Below are 15,784 nucleotides of genomic sequence, written 5' to 3' on the forward strand. Positions count from 1 at the left end.
GTGGCTAGTCTTCCTAAATAACTAATGCTACTCCAGTATCCATTACTATTCTGGGGAATCAGGAGCCTGGTAGGGCTAGTGTTCACTGTGGAGAGGCTATCCTGTGAGACTGTGATTCATGTCTGCCAATAGAAGTGTCCCTATCTGCCACCTTTGGAACCCTGGGCTGTGAAGAACCACAGTTGATTGGAACTAATGGAAGGGGCCAGCAGTGACAGGCACTGATGGGGGATACATCCTTGGAAGTACAGGCTTTGCTTCTTCCCAAAGCTTGATGATACATGGCCAACCTGTGCTAGGGAAAAGGGAGTAAGTCACTGCTCAGGCTTGGGTGGTACTAGTGATTAACCTCATTCTCAAGGTGAAAGATTCTGAGGGTTACCATAGCCAAGGATGAGGTTTGACTAAAATGGAATATCAGGTGTCAAAAGATTCATGGGTGTCTAGCATTCCCTGAGATGGCTCCAGAGGGTTCTAAGAATAAAGTGTCATGGATAGATCTTTTTCAAGGTATTGGAGACACCAAACACCAGGAAAGTTCCTACCTTCACTATCCCATTCAGTTCATCAAGACAGGAATTGGCAAACTACTGCCCAATGGACCATGTCTTGTCTGCTGCCTGTTTTTGTAAATAAAATTTTGTTTTTGGAACACAGCCATGTTTGTTCAATATGTATTGTCAATGGCTGTTTTTATGCTACAGTGGCAGAGTCGATGAGTTGAAACTGTAGGCCCCCAAAGCCTATAATAGTTACTTTCTGGTCCTTTATAGAGAAAGTTTGTCAATCCTTGAAGCAAAATGTTTGGGTGAATGGGATCTACAGCAGGGCCATTCCCTGGAGACCGCAGCGTCCTAGCCAGGCCTGAAGGTGGCTTCTTATTCTGTGGGAATCTTTGGATGGTTGCACTTGGCTTCTTCACTAGCTCCTCTGATTCATGGTGACTATCATGAGACCAGGGACTCAAGTGAGGTACATAGAGTCCCCAAGTATTGGGATTCTTGTCAGAAGTCCAAAGGATAACATCTACACAGTTGTTGCTGCCATATGGAAGAAACAAAGTACTGCGTCTTGGTATTGTATGGAAGTAGATTAGAGAGAGAAAAGTTAGAGGGAGCACCCTGGGGAAGTATTCCATCAAATGTTTGTGTTATTTCTTTGTTCAGATGAGAGGAAGGAGCAGGTTGAAGGAACATTTGAAATGATGAAACTGGGCTGGGGATGTGGAGTGTAGCTCAGTGATAGAACATGTTTACATGCATAAGGCCCTGGTACACCCTCCCAAAGATGAAGTGGAAAGGGTGGGGAACTGCCCAGGTAGTAGGGGTGGAGGGAGTCTGACATGCCTAGGACTAAACCACAGTCCTGAGACCCAGGGACTAATCTATGGAGAGGTTGGCATGTTTTCATAAGCCTGGTCCTGTCCATATGATCATTGTCACTGCCATGTTGGATGGTGGCACTTGATTTCTGCGTCACTATTCTGATTCATGGTGACTAGCATGAGCCCCAGCCTCAAGCTGAGGTAGGAGGAACCATCAAGTCCTGGGACTCTTAAAAAGTTGTCACTATCAACTACATGTGCATTTGTTTGTTCGTTAATTTAACACACATTTCCTGAGTGCCTGCTATTTACCCAGCACTTAGCCATGTTCTGGGGGATTTGACAATGTATAGGACATGTTTACTAGCATCTAAACGCTCATAACTAAATAAGAGAAACAGCATAAAAATAAACATTTTAAATACAAAGTAGTAAGAATTACAGTCAGGGTTAATGCAGAGAGCTGTGGGTATATACAGCTAAACCCCTCTCCTAGGCAAGATATGAGGGATCCCATCCCCCACCAGGACACCCAGTATGTGCTGTTCAGGCAAATGACTCTGACCCCAAACTATGCTTCAGTTAAAGGTGGGTCTTCTCAGGCATAGGCCCCATAGAATAGGGGAGGACAGGGAGGCCTGTCCTTCTCCTTTCTTTCTTCCCAGCCTGTTCTGGAAGTGGTGGAGAATGGGGAATCTTTGCATACTAGGAGGCAGGCAGCTTGGATGTACACATGGCCATCCTTGCAATACAGCAATGATCCTTCCCTCATCCTGGTACCATAAATAACAGTCTGCCTCTGCTACAAGGCCAGAGCAATCCGAGTCATTCCTCCCTCCTTCCTGATTCTGCTGCATGCCATGTCCAGATCAGGCTGAGACCAAGAGGATTACCAAGATGGTGACTGTGTCCTATGATTCATTATAGATAATCAGGTTCTGTTACACACAGACTCAATAGATAAAAGTGACAGAGGGCTTGAGGGACTGGTAAAGAAAGTGGTTATTCAGCCACCTGGTTATAGCATGTGGGATAACTGCCTGGAATGCTTTTGGCAGGTGCTTTTATATGTCAGGTGAGTTGTTCATTTGTAAATTGTCCAATATTTTGAGACTGGGATTGTGGCTCAGTAGTAGAGCGTTGCCTGATATGTGTAAGGCACTAGGTTCAATTCTCAGCACCACATATAAATAAATGAATAAAATAAAGGTCTTAGCAACAACTAAAAAAATTTTTTTTAATAATTTTAAAAATTGTCTAATATTTTAATCTTTTCATTTCTGTTTTCTTCCAGTACTTCCATGTTTAGAAAGTTTTATTAATATTTATTTTTTAGTCTTAGGTGGACACAATATCTTTATTTTACTTTTATTTGGTGCTGAGGATCGAACCCAGTGCCTCATGCATGCTAGGGGAGTACTCTACCTCTGAGCCACAACCCCAGCCCTAGAAAGTTTTTAATATTCACATATCAGTTATATTTTTCATTTACAATTTCCTCCAAACTTTTTTCTGGTTTCAAATTTTTAAATCCATTATATCAGTTTTCTACTGTTTCAGACAAGACAGGTTTATTTTCTCTCAGTTTCTAAACATCAGGGTCCATGAATGATTTTGTTAGGTCTTATGCAAGGCTACCATAGAGCCACACCCATATAGAATGTGTTTTCACTTAGAGGTTCTGGAGGGAAGGGTTCACTTTTAAGCTCAAATGGTAGCCAGTTTAGTTTCTCAAGGTTATAGGGCTGAGGCCCTGGCTTCTTGCTGGCAGTTAGCTGTGTTCACCCTTAGCTTCTGGAGGCTGCTGTCAACTACTTCCACATAAGCCTCCCAGTGTGACACTTTTTTCTTAAAAACCAGAACCTGGCCGCTAGCAAGACAGAGTCTTCTATCCCTGTCACCTTTGCTGCATTCTGTTTATCAGAAGCAAGTTCCAGGTCTTGCCTACACTAAGGTGAAGTAATTACACAAAGGTACAAATACTAGTAAGCAGGGACTGGTAGGAAAGACCACAAAGTCGGTGCGCCATACCCATATAGAATGTATTTTTGTGTAGTTTGTGAATTGAGGATGTGTTTTAATTTTTATTTTAAATTGTTTTCGGAACTAGGGATTGAACCCAAAGGTACTTTATCAGTGAGCTACACATTTTTGTTTTTCATTTTATGACAGGGTCTTGCTAAGTTGCTAAGGGTCTCAAGGAGTTGCTGAGGCTGGCCTTGAACCTGTGATTCTCCTGCCTGAGCCTTTATTTATTTATTTTTAATATTGAGAATTGAACCCAAGGCACTTTACCACTGAGCCAAATACCCAGTCCTGTTTTTATTTTTTAATTTTTATGTTGAGACAGGATCTCACTAAGTTGCTTAGGGCCTTGCTAAGTTGCTGAGGCTGATTTTGAACTTGCGATCCTCCTGCCTTGGTCACCTGAACCACTGGGATTATAGGCATGCACCATCATGCTTGGCTATTTTAGTAATTTTTTAGAAAACATTTATTTTTTTTAGCTGTAGACAATACCCTTATTTATTTATTTTTATGTGGTGCTGAGGATTGAACCCAGGGCCTTGCATGTGCTAGGCAAGTGTTCTACTGCTGAGCCACAACCCTAGCCCTATTTTAGTATTTTTTGTATGGTCAATTTTCACAGAATAATAAGTAGTTGCAAGGTGTATGTTAACATAGGTTATTGAAAGGAAGTCAGTGTTCCCCACTTCCATGCAACTGGGGTCCATTGGTCAGTGGAAGACTTTTCTGTTCTTAAAAGTATATATCCTAGGCTCTCTTGAGCAGCCTTGTAATTCCCATACATCCTGGTGAGCTAAGGTGGGTGTCCTAATGGTGCAGATTAGATACCATAATCCCTGGAGAATAGGTTGTTAGGGTGGAGAAGGGTAATGAATTGTAATCAGCAGATCCTACAGTGAGAGGGTGGACCAGCCCCTTCTTATGTGGGTTGTTGACATGCAGTTAAGGCTGTGGACAGATGAATCCAAATCCCAAAACAATTCTTTCTAGAATGAGGCAAGGAATGAAGAGGATTTATGATAAGTCAGCTGGGAAGTCTGTGAAAGAGGATACCATCCTAAACTAAAAATAGGATCGACAGCATCTTGATAATGGACTACACAGATAAGGACATCTGCCATCCTTGGTTGGTCAAATAATGTCTGGCAAAAGGAGGGGCAGTCTATAATGAAATCCATTATGATATTGCCCTATTTTCATGTTTTTAAGATCTATTGCATTAGGGGAGAGAATGAGATTAGAGATATTTATTTGTGACTAGAACTGTATTACAGGCGCTGTTATGCTGGAAGGGACTGAGCTGAACATCAGGCCATCAAAGTCCCTGTGGGCTATGAGGTAGATTGGAGTGGAGTTACAGTGGTTCCCTAAAGTGATGTGGGGGGAATTCTGCCACAGCAGCTGCTCTCATTCTGGGTTAGCATCTAGGGGGCTCTGCCCCTCATGGACATCTGCCTGATAGCTCTGCTAGATTAGCTAGGTCAGCTGTATCCAAGTATGGATGTGACAATATGTCATCATAAATCTTAGCAAGACCAGAGTCAGTTCCAGGTTTCATCCTGCTGGTCCCCACTGCCCCCAGGAACTTTGGCTATTGACTCCTTGGTGTTTTTGATCTTGGTCACAGGAGATGGAGACATGGAGACCTAGGTCAGGGAAGCCCCCTTACGTCAACATATAAGCAAGGGGGAAGTGGGGCTCCAGTGGGACAGGTTTGAATGCAGAGCTGATGGGTTTCTCAACCTGGGAGGTCACCTAATGATTTTACTTCTTCTCTATAAAATAAGGCAGAAGGGCTGTAGAGACTACATGAGATAGTTGGAGTACATAGTACAGTGCCTAGTACCAGAAAGAACTCCATAAATGATGACCACTACCACTCTCATTGTGTTAAGTAAGGCAGGTTAGATTAAGCCAAGACCAGGGCGGAAATTGAGACTTTAGGTCCTTGACTGCACACTATGAATTCCATGTGATCTCAGCAAACTCATAAGCAACTGCTGTTTGCTCTGATCTTATGACAGCCTTCCAGGAAAAGATTGGTGCCTCCAGGACCCCTAGGCTGCACTGAAACTTTTATGTGGGTTGACAGGGCAGGTAGGCAGCTCCTGCCAAAGTGATCTCCATTTATGCCCCCCTCTTTGTGTTGTTTACTTTTTCGATGGCTGGTGGAGCCTGGAAACCATGAGGTCTAGCAGAATGTTCCAGGCTTCCACTCACCCTGCTGCTCCAGAGTAGAGACTGAAGTGGAGGGGACCATAAACCTGAGGAAGAATGGAGTCTGGGGCCAAGAAACAATAGAGTCTAAAAGAGAAACCTCTCCAAGGTAGTTGTCATAGTTGGGGGTAGGAGTCAGAGCCAGAGAGATTAAATGAAACTGAAATGTGAAGCCTGGGGCCATGACAGATGGGGAGGAAAAGTTGGATGTGGGCAGGCCGTTGTAATTGAGGAGAGAAACTCTACTTGGAGATGTCAGCTGAAAGAAGCTGAATCAGAGCCTCCTGTGCTCCCATCCTTTCTGTTTGCTGCTGAGCCACCTCATCTTCTTCCTCCAGACCAAGCTGCTGACCCAATATGTGCTGAGTCTGGCCAAATATGACCAGAACTACGACATCCGAGACCGAGCACGCTTCACCCGGCAGCTCATTGTCCCTTCAGAGCAGGGTGGGGCCCTCAGCCGCCATGCCAAGAAGCTCTTCCTGGCACCCAAGCCAGCCCCAGTCTTGGAGTCATCCTTCAAAGGTAAAAGCAGAAATCAAGAGAAACTTCCCCAGGGGAAAGCTGGAATTGGCCAGGTCCCCAGCCCCAACCCTTCCCTGAGGTCCCAGCCTTAGGATTCTGTGGGCAGAACTTCAGGGAAATGCCAGTCCTGGCCCTGGATTACCTCTTTTACCCACTCACAACCACCAGATATATCATCTCACCTGAGTGTATGCCCTCAGGATGGGGTTCTGAATCCTCTCAGGCTCCCTTTCTGCCCTTCTTGAGTATGCTGAAGGCTTGAGAATCTATATTCAGAAGCTAAATACCAAAGACACAGGAAGGCAGGAAGAAAAACAGCATACAAGAGAGAGGTGTATATTTATAAGGGGTTCTGAGATGTAGTTGCCAGAACTGTACATAATCATTCGAGATCAGCCCAGATCTCTGGCCCCAGGCCTTCAGCTTGACTCTGTTCATGGGTTTGGTCTGGGAAGGGTCCTCCAGCTGCCTCTCAGGGACTGAATTCAAGAGGGCAGTAGTCCCTTTCTGCCCCAACACTTGGCTCATTCATAGGTCTCTGGGTTGACTTCCTACACCAGCTGCCCTACCTCTGACTCAAACTCCTTTCCACTCCCATTCTGGCTGCTCAGCTCTCCCCACTGTGTCCAGAGCTAAACCAGACATGCCTCCTCCCCCTTGGCCCAGCCTGACCAGCCTCTTATTCACAGCTGTCAGACAGTTTATCCCACTTTGGCCTCCCTTTAAAGCCTGGCTTTGCCCTGAAAGTGAAGTCATACTCTCCCTTCTGCTTCCCCACAGAGAAGATCCAAACAGACAGGCCAGCAGCATCTCTGGGCCCAGAGTTTCCTTCTGCCTGCTTCTGCAGGTCCACCTGTAGCAATCCTCAGTCCCTCGACTGGCCTGGCTGGCAGCTTTTTCTTCCAGCATGTGGGCCTGAAGGTGCAATTAGAGTGCTGAAGCCATTAGAGGACACATCCATTTCCTTCTCCTACATAGCTAGGGAGTCCTGACTAGAATCACCACGTAGTCCCAGTAGAAGACAATTCCTAAGTCATTCCTAGTTTCCACTTCTGATTTCTAAACTTGTTTCCAGACCGGGACCACTTCCAACTGGGCTCACTATCCCACCTGCTCAATGCCAAGGCCACAGGATACCAGGAGCTTCCAGACTGGCCAGAGGAAGCCCCTGACCCGTCTGTGCGCAATGTGGAGGTCAGCGGGGTCGAAGGTGGAATTGTATATGTGTGTATGTGTGAGGGAGAAAAAGAGAGAAAGAGATGGATTTGGGGGAGGCAGGCAGCAGGGAGTACTGACAGTGTTGGCCCAGTCCTCCTGATACCATCCCTATACACAGGAAGAAGACCTCTCCCTTATTGAGACCCACGTGGGCCTGTTGGGCGAATACACTGAGGTCCCCTCTGTGTGCTGTGTACTCTCCTTTCTGCCCCATACTGTACTCCCTGTCCTCATGTGCTATACCCCCAGCCTTCTCTACACTGTTTCTTCCTTGGGTTGAGCAGTATCCCTCTGTGGTTTGTGCCCATCTTCCCCATTACTCCCTTTTAGGGACAGGATCAGCCAGGGCCCCCAAAAGAGGTATGGTGAAGGGTCAAAAGAGCCTATACTTTCCTTTCCCCTCTCTGACAATGAGAAAATGACCCTCCATCCCACCCCCATCTCCAGGTACCTGAATGGACCAAGTGCTCAAACCGGGAGAAAAGGAAGGAGAAGGAAAAGCCCTTCTACTCAGACTCTGAGGGGGAATCTGGCCCCACAGAGTCTGCAGACAGTGGTGAGGAGACAGGCAGAGCTGGAGTCCTCTGTGCTTCTGCCCACATGCATGCCTGTGTGTTCGAGGGAACTCTGTGTGTGTATTTGTATGGTCAGTGACCTAGGGGTGTGTACCTGCTTGTATTTTTGTGCACCTAAGGGATTCATTTCCATATATGTATGTGCTTATAAATAGCAGCATCTATTCATATGTGTCTACCTGTGCCCTTGTCAATTCCAATTGGCATCTGGGGCTGGGAGCAGGTCAGAGGGTTTTAAGGCTTCAGAGCTGAGTCTAAAGCTGGGAACGTGGGCACCTGCTTTGGACCTAGGGAGGCCTGCATATGAAGGAGAGAGACCTAATACCATTTCTCCACAGAGCCTGAATCTGAGAGTGAATCGGACAGTAAGAGCAGCAGTGAGAGTGGCTCTGGGGAGTCTAGCAGTGAGTCTGACAATGAAGACCAGGATGAGGATGAGGACAAAGGGAGAGGCAGTGAGAGGTAAGAGGAGAATGAGTCAGATGGCTAGTGAGGTTCACAGGTTTCCCCTGGATATAAAAAGCTTATGCTTAGCTTTAGTCAGCCTCCTATGAGGTCCTGAGCTCCTCATGAGTGCTGGGGGCCAGCAGACCACCCATGGGTTAACTCACATGCTGGTTGCTTTGGTCAGCTGCAGAAAGCCTCTGAGACCTCATGGAAATGGTAAGAAGCAATCAGAGCCTTAACTGGTAAGGGTGGTTTAAAACTCTTATAGGGGCCAGACATAGGAGCCCAAGTATGGGTTCTACTGACCCAGATTCCCCGGCTCCCTGCCATTTTTCAGGACTTCCTCTGCTCTTCTATGAGGCAAGAAGGGGGTATCCAGGCTGGACCTGAGGCCTGTTTTCCCCCTCTCTCCTCCAGTGAACAGAGTGAGGAGGAAGGTGAGAAGAAGAAGAGAAAGAAGAGGAAGAAGTTGCCAGAGGGACATGGAGAAGACTCATCCTCAGATGAGGGCAGTGATTCCAGCAGTAGCTCCTCAGAGTCCGAGGTGACTTCAGAGTCTGAGGAGGAGCAAGATGAACCTGCCTCCTGGAAGAGGAAAACAGTGAGGGCCTTACCAATGTTCTCCCTACCCTCTGGACCAGACCCTAACATCTCCTGTTATCTGAAACAGGCCATGCTCTTTCACTCAACCCATTACAGACCAGGGTGCTTCCCTTCCTCACACTCACAATCTATTTTTCTCTTTTAGCCTCCCAGCAGCAAAAGTGCCCCAGCAGCCAAGGAGATCTCCTTGCTTGATCTAGAGGACTGTGAGTTTGGGTGTTGGAAGTCACATCAGGGAGGAGGTCAAGGGATACAGAGCCACTTAAGCTCTGAATCAAGTTCCTAAGGTCTGGGGTGGGTGAGCATTTTCCTCCAGGCTGCCATGTGTATCACTGTTCATGGTGCCAAATGATTGCTTCTTGCACTCTGGGCTCCCCATTCAACCCAAGCCAACTTTGCCTCTGCCTCATCATAATCTTATGTCTCCCACAGTCACCCCTCCCAGCATCCAGCCTGTGTCTCCTCCCACGGTTGTGTCCACTAGTCTGGCTGCTGACCTGGAGGGCCTGACACTCACAGACTCCTCTCTGGTACCTTCGGTGAGTAGGACTGGAGAGGGACTGAGCTGAGGGAAGGGACCCATCTCCATGATGCATCCTGTGGTGTGAATTTGTATGTGAGAGGAGATATGATAGAGGGGATAGCTTTGACTCCCATTTGCAGGATGGCCCTTGGTAGGGGCAAGGCTGGGACAGACTCTTTTCTTCCTCCTCCACCACTCTAGCTGCTGAGTCCAGTGCCGGGTGTTGGCAGACAAGAGCTGCTGCACAGAGTAGCTGGCGAGGGGCTGGCTGTGGACTATGCCTTCAGCCGCCAACCTTTCTCCGGGGATCCCCACATGGTGTCTGTGCACATCTACTTCTCCAACAGCTCTGAGACTCCCATCAAGGGCCTACATGTGGGCACCCCCAAACTGCCTGCTGGCATCAGCATCCAAGAATTTCCAGAAATTGGTACAGAAGGGCTTTGCAGAGGAAGGAGGAGGAGGCTTCTGGGCAGAGACAGTCTTTTTGTGGTTGATAATTTTTGGGACAAGCAAGGGGCCTGGCTATGGGGACACAGTGATTGTATCTAACATGATCCATAACGTGGTGGATGAGATAGATTAGGAAACAAGCAAGTTTGTATAAGGGCAGGAAGTACTTGCAGCAGAAGATTAAAGCCTTGGTTGCTTTATAACTGAATTAAATGGGCTGAAGGTAGGTGAGGGAAGACATTTAGATACAAGGAGGAAACTAGAGATGATCTGCAGGGACCCAGAAATCTAGGATTCCATAGAGAACTGGTCGGCTCTGACTGGGAGGGGAGAATGGGGCTTGACTGGGCTCCAAGCCTATCAGGTAATGGTGTCTCCACTCCCCCTTTCCCTTCCTCACATCACTCAGAGTCGCTGGCACCTGGAGAATCTGCCACTGCTATAATGGGCATTAATTTCTGTGACTCAACCCAGGCAGCCAACTTCCAGCTGTGGTATGTGTCCAACTCATATAGGGATGGAAGGGTGGGCTGGAAAGAAGCAACATCAAAGTGAATCAGAGATGGAGGTGGGGGTAGGTGGGGCTACATCAGGATTGGGTGGGTCTGGCAGCCATCTGAAGCCCTGAGTGAGGTCTGACCTCTCTCTTCTGTTGCCTTCACATCCTGCCTCTGAGGGAGTGGGGTGGATGGGTGAGGGGGAAAGATGCTAGCCTCACTTCTTCTCTCTTTCCACTCTTCCCAGCACCCAAACCCGACAGTTCTACGTCTCCATTCAGCCACCTGTTGGGGAGCTTATGGCCCCTGTATTCATGAGTGAGAATGAATTCAAGAAGGAGCAGGGTAAGCAAGCACTCCCTGGGAGTGAGGAAAGAGGAGCTCAGCACCACCCACTACTGTTAAGTTCCACAGTTCAGACGTGTGGGGAAAATCTCAGCTCCCTCAAACAGAGACCTTATAATTTGTGCCTCTAAAAAAGCCTTTACAGATACTGAGGCATTTTGGTGAGGCTTTGGAAAGACTCAGCCAGGCAGAAACATCTAGGACCTCATCCCAGGTGGGGAAACAGCACATGCAGAACTGTGGTGTTGAGTGTTGGGGGCAGATTGGTTTGGGGCATAGAAGTCCCTGGCATAAAGGATTAGTAAAAACAAAGCTAAAAAGCAATATGTGTTGGGTTTCTAATTTTTAGGAATTTCGAATGCCATGCTAAAGGATTGCAGTTCTAGAATTTTGGAGTTGAAAGTAGTCCTAGAGAGATATGACTGCAGACTTTATTTTCCTAGTAGTAGAGAAGTCACTGAAGGAAGGTGCAGGTTCAATCCTTGGCTTTAAAAGAGAAATCTGACAGTACTAGCAGCTAGGATTGGAAGAGCCTGTAGAGAAGAAAAAAAAAAAAAGAGGCAGCCCAGCACAGATGAGGGAAATAAGGGGCTTCATGAGCCCTAGCTATTATTTCTGAACTTCTATTCTCTTGGTGTACAATCTTGGGCTAAATTCTGTAACTATACAGTTATTGCAGTAGATCAGATGAGAGATGGTAAGGCAAGGGTCAGAGCTATGGCAAAGAGAAAGAAGGCCTGGGGGTGAATGTTGAGATTGGGAAGAGAGAAGCCATGGGTAGCTGAGAGGGAGGAGAGGTGATATATTAGCATATTCTAGAATTTCTGGCTTGGATAGTAGGAAGATAAGTAATGCCCTTCATCTAGAACAGGGTTTGGTGAATTTTTTCTGTAATGGATCATAAAGTAACTGTTTCAGGCTTTCAGGGTTATGTGGTCTCTTGTTTCAGTTATTCAGCTTTGCTGTTGTAACACACAAATAGCCATAGACAAGATATAAATGAATGATTGTGGCAGTATTCCAATAACATCTCACTTACAGATATTGAAATTTCAAGTTTATTTAATTTTCATGTGTCACAAAATACTAATATTCTTTTGACTTTTTCTCCCAATATTTCAAAAACATAGACACCATTGTGGGCCTTATAGGTGGTGGCTGATTTGGCCTAGAGGCTATAGTTTGACCAACGTCTGATCTAGAAGAAAGAACAGATTGAGCAAGGCAGGAGGAAAGATCATGGTTAGTTTTGTGAAAGCTAATTTTGAAGTGCATTTGGGAAGTTCAAGAGGAGTCAGTATGCCACTGAACATGGGGGTCTGTGTCCAGGAAACACTTAAATCCTGGAGTCATGAGCATAGAGGCCACAATGGAAGCTGTGAGTATGGATGAGATCACCCTGGCAGAGAGAGTTGGGGAGAGGTGATAAGAAGCCAAGGATAGAACCTTGAGGAAAATCTTTATTCTACAGATAAAAGGGAGGTGAATATGGGGGCTGGGATTGTGGCTCAGTGGTGGAGCACTCGCCTAGCATGAATGAGGCACTGGGTTTGATCCTCAGCACCACATAAATGTAAGGTGAAGATATTGTGTCCACTTAAATCTAAAAAAAAAAAAAAAAAAAAAAAATATTAAAAAAATGACAGTGTGTACTCAGAACTTTAAAAAAAGGGGGGGGGGGTGAATAGGAAGAAGAGCAGAGGGAAGTAAGGGGGAGAATTAGGAGACATGATAAGACAGCAGTGTGCTTTGGGCTGGTCTACAGGCCATGATGACCAAAAACCTGCAGATCCAGCATCTAGAAGACCACTGTCATCCTCACAGAGAGCAAGTCACTACTAAAGGAATCCAGAAGCTAGTTGTAGTGGGTAGGAGGGAGACCAAGGCCTTGAGGTAATGAAGTCCTTTTTGGAAGAGTTTGGTCATGAATGAGGAAGAAGACAAGGAATTGGCATGATGAAGGTATTCTCTTCCAGAATAGTTTTTTAGAAATGGAGAGACTTGAACATGGACAGACTGAGGTACCATGGCAAGATATTAATAGCTAAGAATGGAAGGGGTGGAAGAAACAGGAGGGGCATGTCAGTTGTCTGAAGGAGAGGGATAATGGGATAGGGGAGAAACTGAAGAGCAGCCCTGTGGTATGCAGGAAGGCAGAGAAAGGTGTTCACAGTTGACCAAGAGCTTGTGAGTGAAGAGAGAGGTCACCCTGTAGAGTAAGAGGTTCTGGGGATGCTGTAAGGGTCTGGGGGTTTCAGGAACTGCTTTGGTAGAGGTTCAATTAAGGCACAATCTATGAGGCTTACATATGACTCCTGGACTCTGGTCAGGAGCCTAGCAACCACTGTCATCTCTTTGTGAGGGCTTAACCTCCAGGAGCTGGAAGAAGTTGACTGGATTGGAGAGTCACATCGGAAAGACCAAAAAGCGTGGGGTCCATGGTGGAAGAAACTTCTAGAACTGTCTGGCCCCCAGGTTTAGTGGCCACTCCCAAGGGACTTGAAGCCCAGATGTCTGACAGCAGGAGGCACCAACAGTCTTTAGTCAGCACCATAGATAAAGCCCTGAGTGGAGGCAGGGAGGCTAGGCCAGACACCAAGGGAAGTACCTCTTCCCCAAAGTCAAAGAGGGAGATGCTGAACTTCCCTTAGCATGAGCCCCGCCCAGCCTAGAAGAACTGAATAAGAATAATCAGCAAGCAGATGCAGGTGCCAGCATCAGTGCCCACTACAACTTCTGTCATCATCATGACCTCTACCCCTAGGAAAGCTGACTGGCATGAATGAGATCACAGAGAAACTCACGCTGCCAGATGCCTGTCGAAGTGACCACATAGTGGTACAGAAAGTGACTGCCACTGCCAACCTGGGTCGTGTTCCTTGCGGGACATCTGATGAGTATAGGTACTGGTAGAGGGGAAGTAAAGGGTTCTTGTGGGGTATGACTTAAAGGAGGGATCCCAAGCCCTAGAGATAAGACCTTTCCAAATACAGTCACCATTAGCAGCTCTTCCCCAACCCCTTTCTCTACTCCTATCTCAGGTTTGCAGGGAGGACACTGACCAGTGGGAGCCTGGTTCTGCTGACTCTGGATGCCCGGCCAACTGGAACTGCCCAGCTGATTGTCAACAGTGAGAAGATGGTAATTGGTACCATGCTGGTGAAGGATGTTATTCAAGCTCTCACCCAGTAACTCCCAAATGCTGTGATGCTGAGACCTCTTTGGTCCTCACATACCCTTCCTCCATGACATCTAAGCTATTAGTCCCTTTCTTTCTCTTTCTTTGTGTCCTATCAGCTTCCTCATGCCAGATAGCATCTGGAATGGGGTCTTCTCTCCCTCAGTAGTCTTTACTATGCCTTCCCCCAAACCCTTCCTCATGGGTTTCTCAGTGACCTGTGCAGAGGGAGACAGTATCTGCTGTCTTCAGCCCTTCCAGCTTTCTGTAGCTATTTGTATAGTAAAATCTCAATAAAATGTCTTCTCCCTAGATGTTGACTTACCTTTCCTTCTAAGAGTGGCTGGCCCTTGTGATCTTGTAAGGGAGGCTATGGTTGGATCCTCAAGGTGACCTTCTCTAGGTTAGGAGGGTATAGGCATCTTTGTGGAAGGACATCTGGGTAGAGATGAAGAAGCCAAACCAGAATTACTCTTTGGTCCTTCAGTGCAGAAGCAAGTCCTCTTCAGTGTTTGTCATGTCCCTTGGTTTCCTTCTTGGACCCTTGGGTAGAAAGGACTCATAATATGGGAAATTCCCTAAACAAAAGTGTGCAGCTCAAAATATGTCAAACTGCATCTGGATACAGAACCTGGAAGCCCCACCTGACTAGAGAGATGACTGAACTGGCCATCTTAGAAGGGAAAGAAAAGAAGATATAGAACCATGCTTCTCAAACTGCCTTGCATTAATCATTTGGAGGTCCTATTAACAAGCAGATTCTGATCAGTAGTTCATGGGTGGGGCCTAAGATTCTGCATTTCTAACAAGGTACCAGCTGCCAATGCTGCTGTTCTATGGTCACACTTGAGTAGTAATAATTAGAGCCTCCACACCTGTGACAAACCTGGTGGCCCTCCCTGACACATTTCCTGTTGCGAAGAGGTTGAGTAAACAATTAAGAAGCATTCCATTACCATATGTTCTGCCCCACCAAAAGAAAACAAACAAGAAAAAAAAGAAGAAAAAAGGTCTATGGTCAAATAAGTTTAGAATGAAGCATTAATTTAAATAAAATGAATTTAAGTGAATATTTCCATGCACCTTCTCTGAGCCTTTACTATGCTAATGTGCGTATGACCACCCCTCTCCCCAAAGTGGGGCTACAGTTTGCAGTATACCTAAGCCTGGCTTTGCCTTTGGAATATTTTTTCAATAGAACATTTTGGTTGACTGAGTTATAAGGAACACACACTCCAGTAACAGCTTGAGATGTGGTGCCTCAGCTTCTAATCCTCCATGACCAAGGCTCTAGGTCCTTGGCCATTCCTTCCCACATCCCTGTCATGTAAGTATCCCTGAGTCTGTATGTTCAGGGATAAGCCATGGTGAAGCAGATGTGAGCCTCCTCTTAAGAAGAGAGAAAAAAGCAGTGTCAGGGAACAGCCCTGCCTCTGACTCTGGGGAATTGATGGGCATAGTGGCACCAGAGAGCAGCTGGAGCTACTGCTTTCCTGAGAGCTTTGGGGCCCCACAGTCTCCCAAGGATCACTATTTTTGTAACTGAAGGTTCTGAGATGGGATTTGAATGGTGGACACTTTTTCACTTTTGCCTCTGAATTGGCACTAAGATGGTAGAGGAGATTTTTTTAAAGAAATGTGAACAAGGACCATTAGAGAATTCCTTATAGGTCTTTATTGTACACCCACCTTCAATTGTGATCTGTGGTAGCCAGTCTCCAAGATGGCCCCAGTGATTCTTGCTTCCTGGTATTGCACTCTTATGTCATTCCCTCCCACATTTTTATCAGAGTTGGTATGTGCACACAACAGAATACAAGTAATGGTATATCATTTCTAAGATTAGTTTAT

General features: G+C 46.3%; 1 protein-coding gene across 3 annotated transcripts in view; it reads left to right on the top strand.

Moving 5' to 3' along the window:
* The window catches only part of Ap3b2 (adaptor related protein complex 3 subunit beta 2), a 34,966-nt gene extending 20,757 nt beyond the window's left edge, over positions 1–14,209 (top strand). For 2 of the 3 annotated variants that reach the window (XM_071607348.1, XM_071607349.1), the window contains 12 exons: positions 5,908–6,094; positions 7,170–7,288; positions 7,760–7,868; positions 8,226–8,349; positions 8,752–8,935; positions 9,083–9,143; positions 9,370–9,476; positions 9,662–9,890; positions 10,323–10,407; positions 10,658–10,755; positions 13,520–13,658; positions 13,797–14,209. In XM_071607348.1, the coding sequence (XP_071463449.1) occupies positions 5,908–6,094; positions 7,170–7,288; positions 7,760–7,868; positions 8,226–8,349; positions 8,752–8,935; positions 9,083–9,143; positions 9,370–9,476; positions 9,662–9,890; positions 10,323–10,407; positions 10,658–10,755; positions 13,520–13,658; positions 13,797–13,947 (1,593 nt within the window). In that variant the 3' untranslated portion in view covers positions 13,948–14,209. Of the gene's footprint in view, positions 1–5,907; positions 6,095–7,169; positions 7,289–7,430; positions 7,488–7,759; positions 7,869–8,225; positions 8,350–8,751; positions 8,936–9,082; positions 9,144–9,369; positions 9,477–9,661; positions 9,891–10,322; positions 10,408–10,657; positions 10,756–13,519; positions 13,659–13,796 lie in introns of all 3 variants that reach the window. The other variant, XM_071607347.1, reaches the window with a different exon arrangement.
* The last annotated feature ends 1,575 nt before the right edge of the window (positions 14,210–15,784 follow it).

This window comes from Marmota flaviventris, chromosome 2 (genome assembly GCF_047511675.1).
Source record: "Marmota flaviventris isolate mMarFla1 chromosome 2, mMarFla1.hap1, whole genome shotgun sequence".
NCBI lineage: Eukaryota > Metazoa > Chordata > Mammalia > Rodentia > Sciuridae > Marmota > Marmota flaviventris.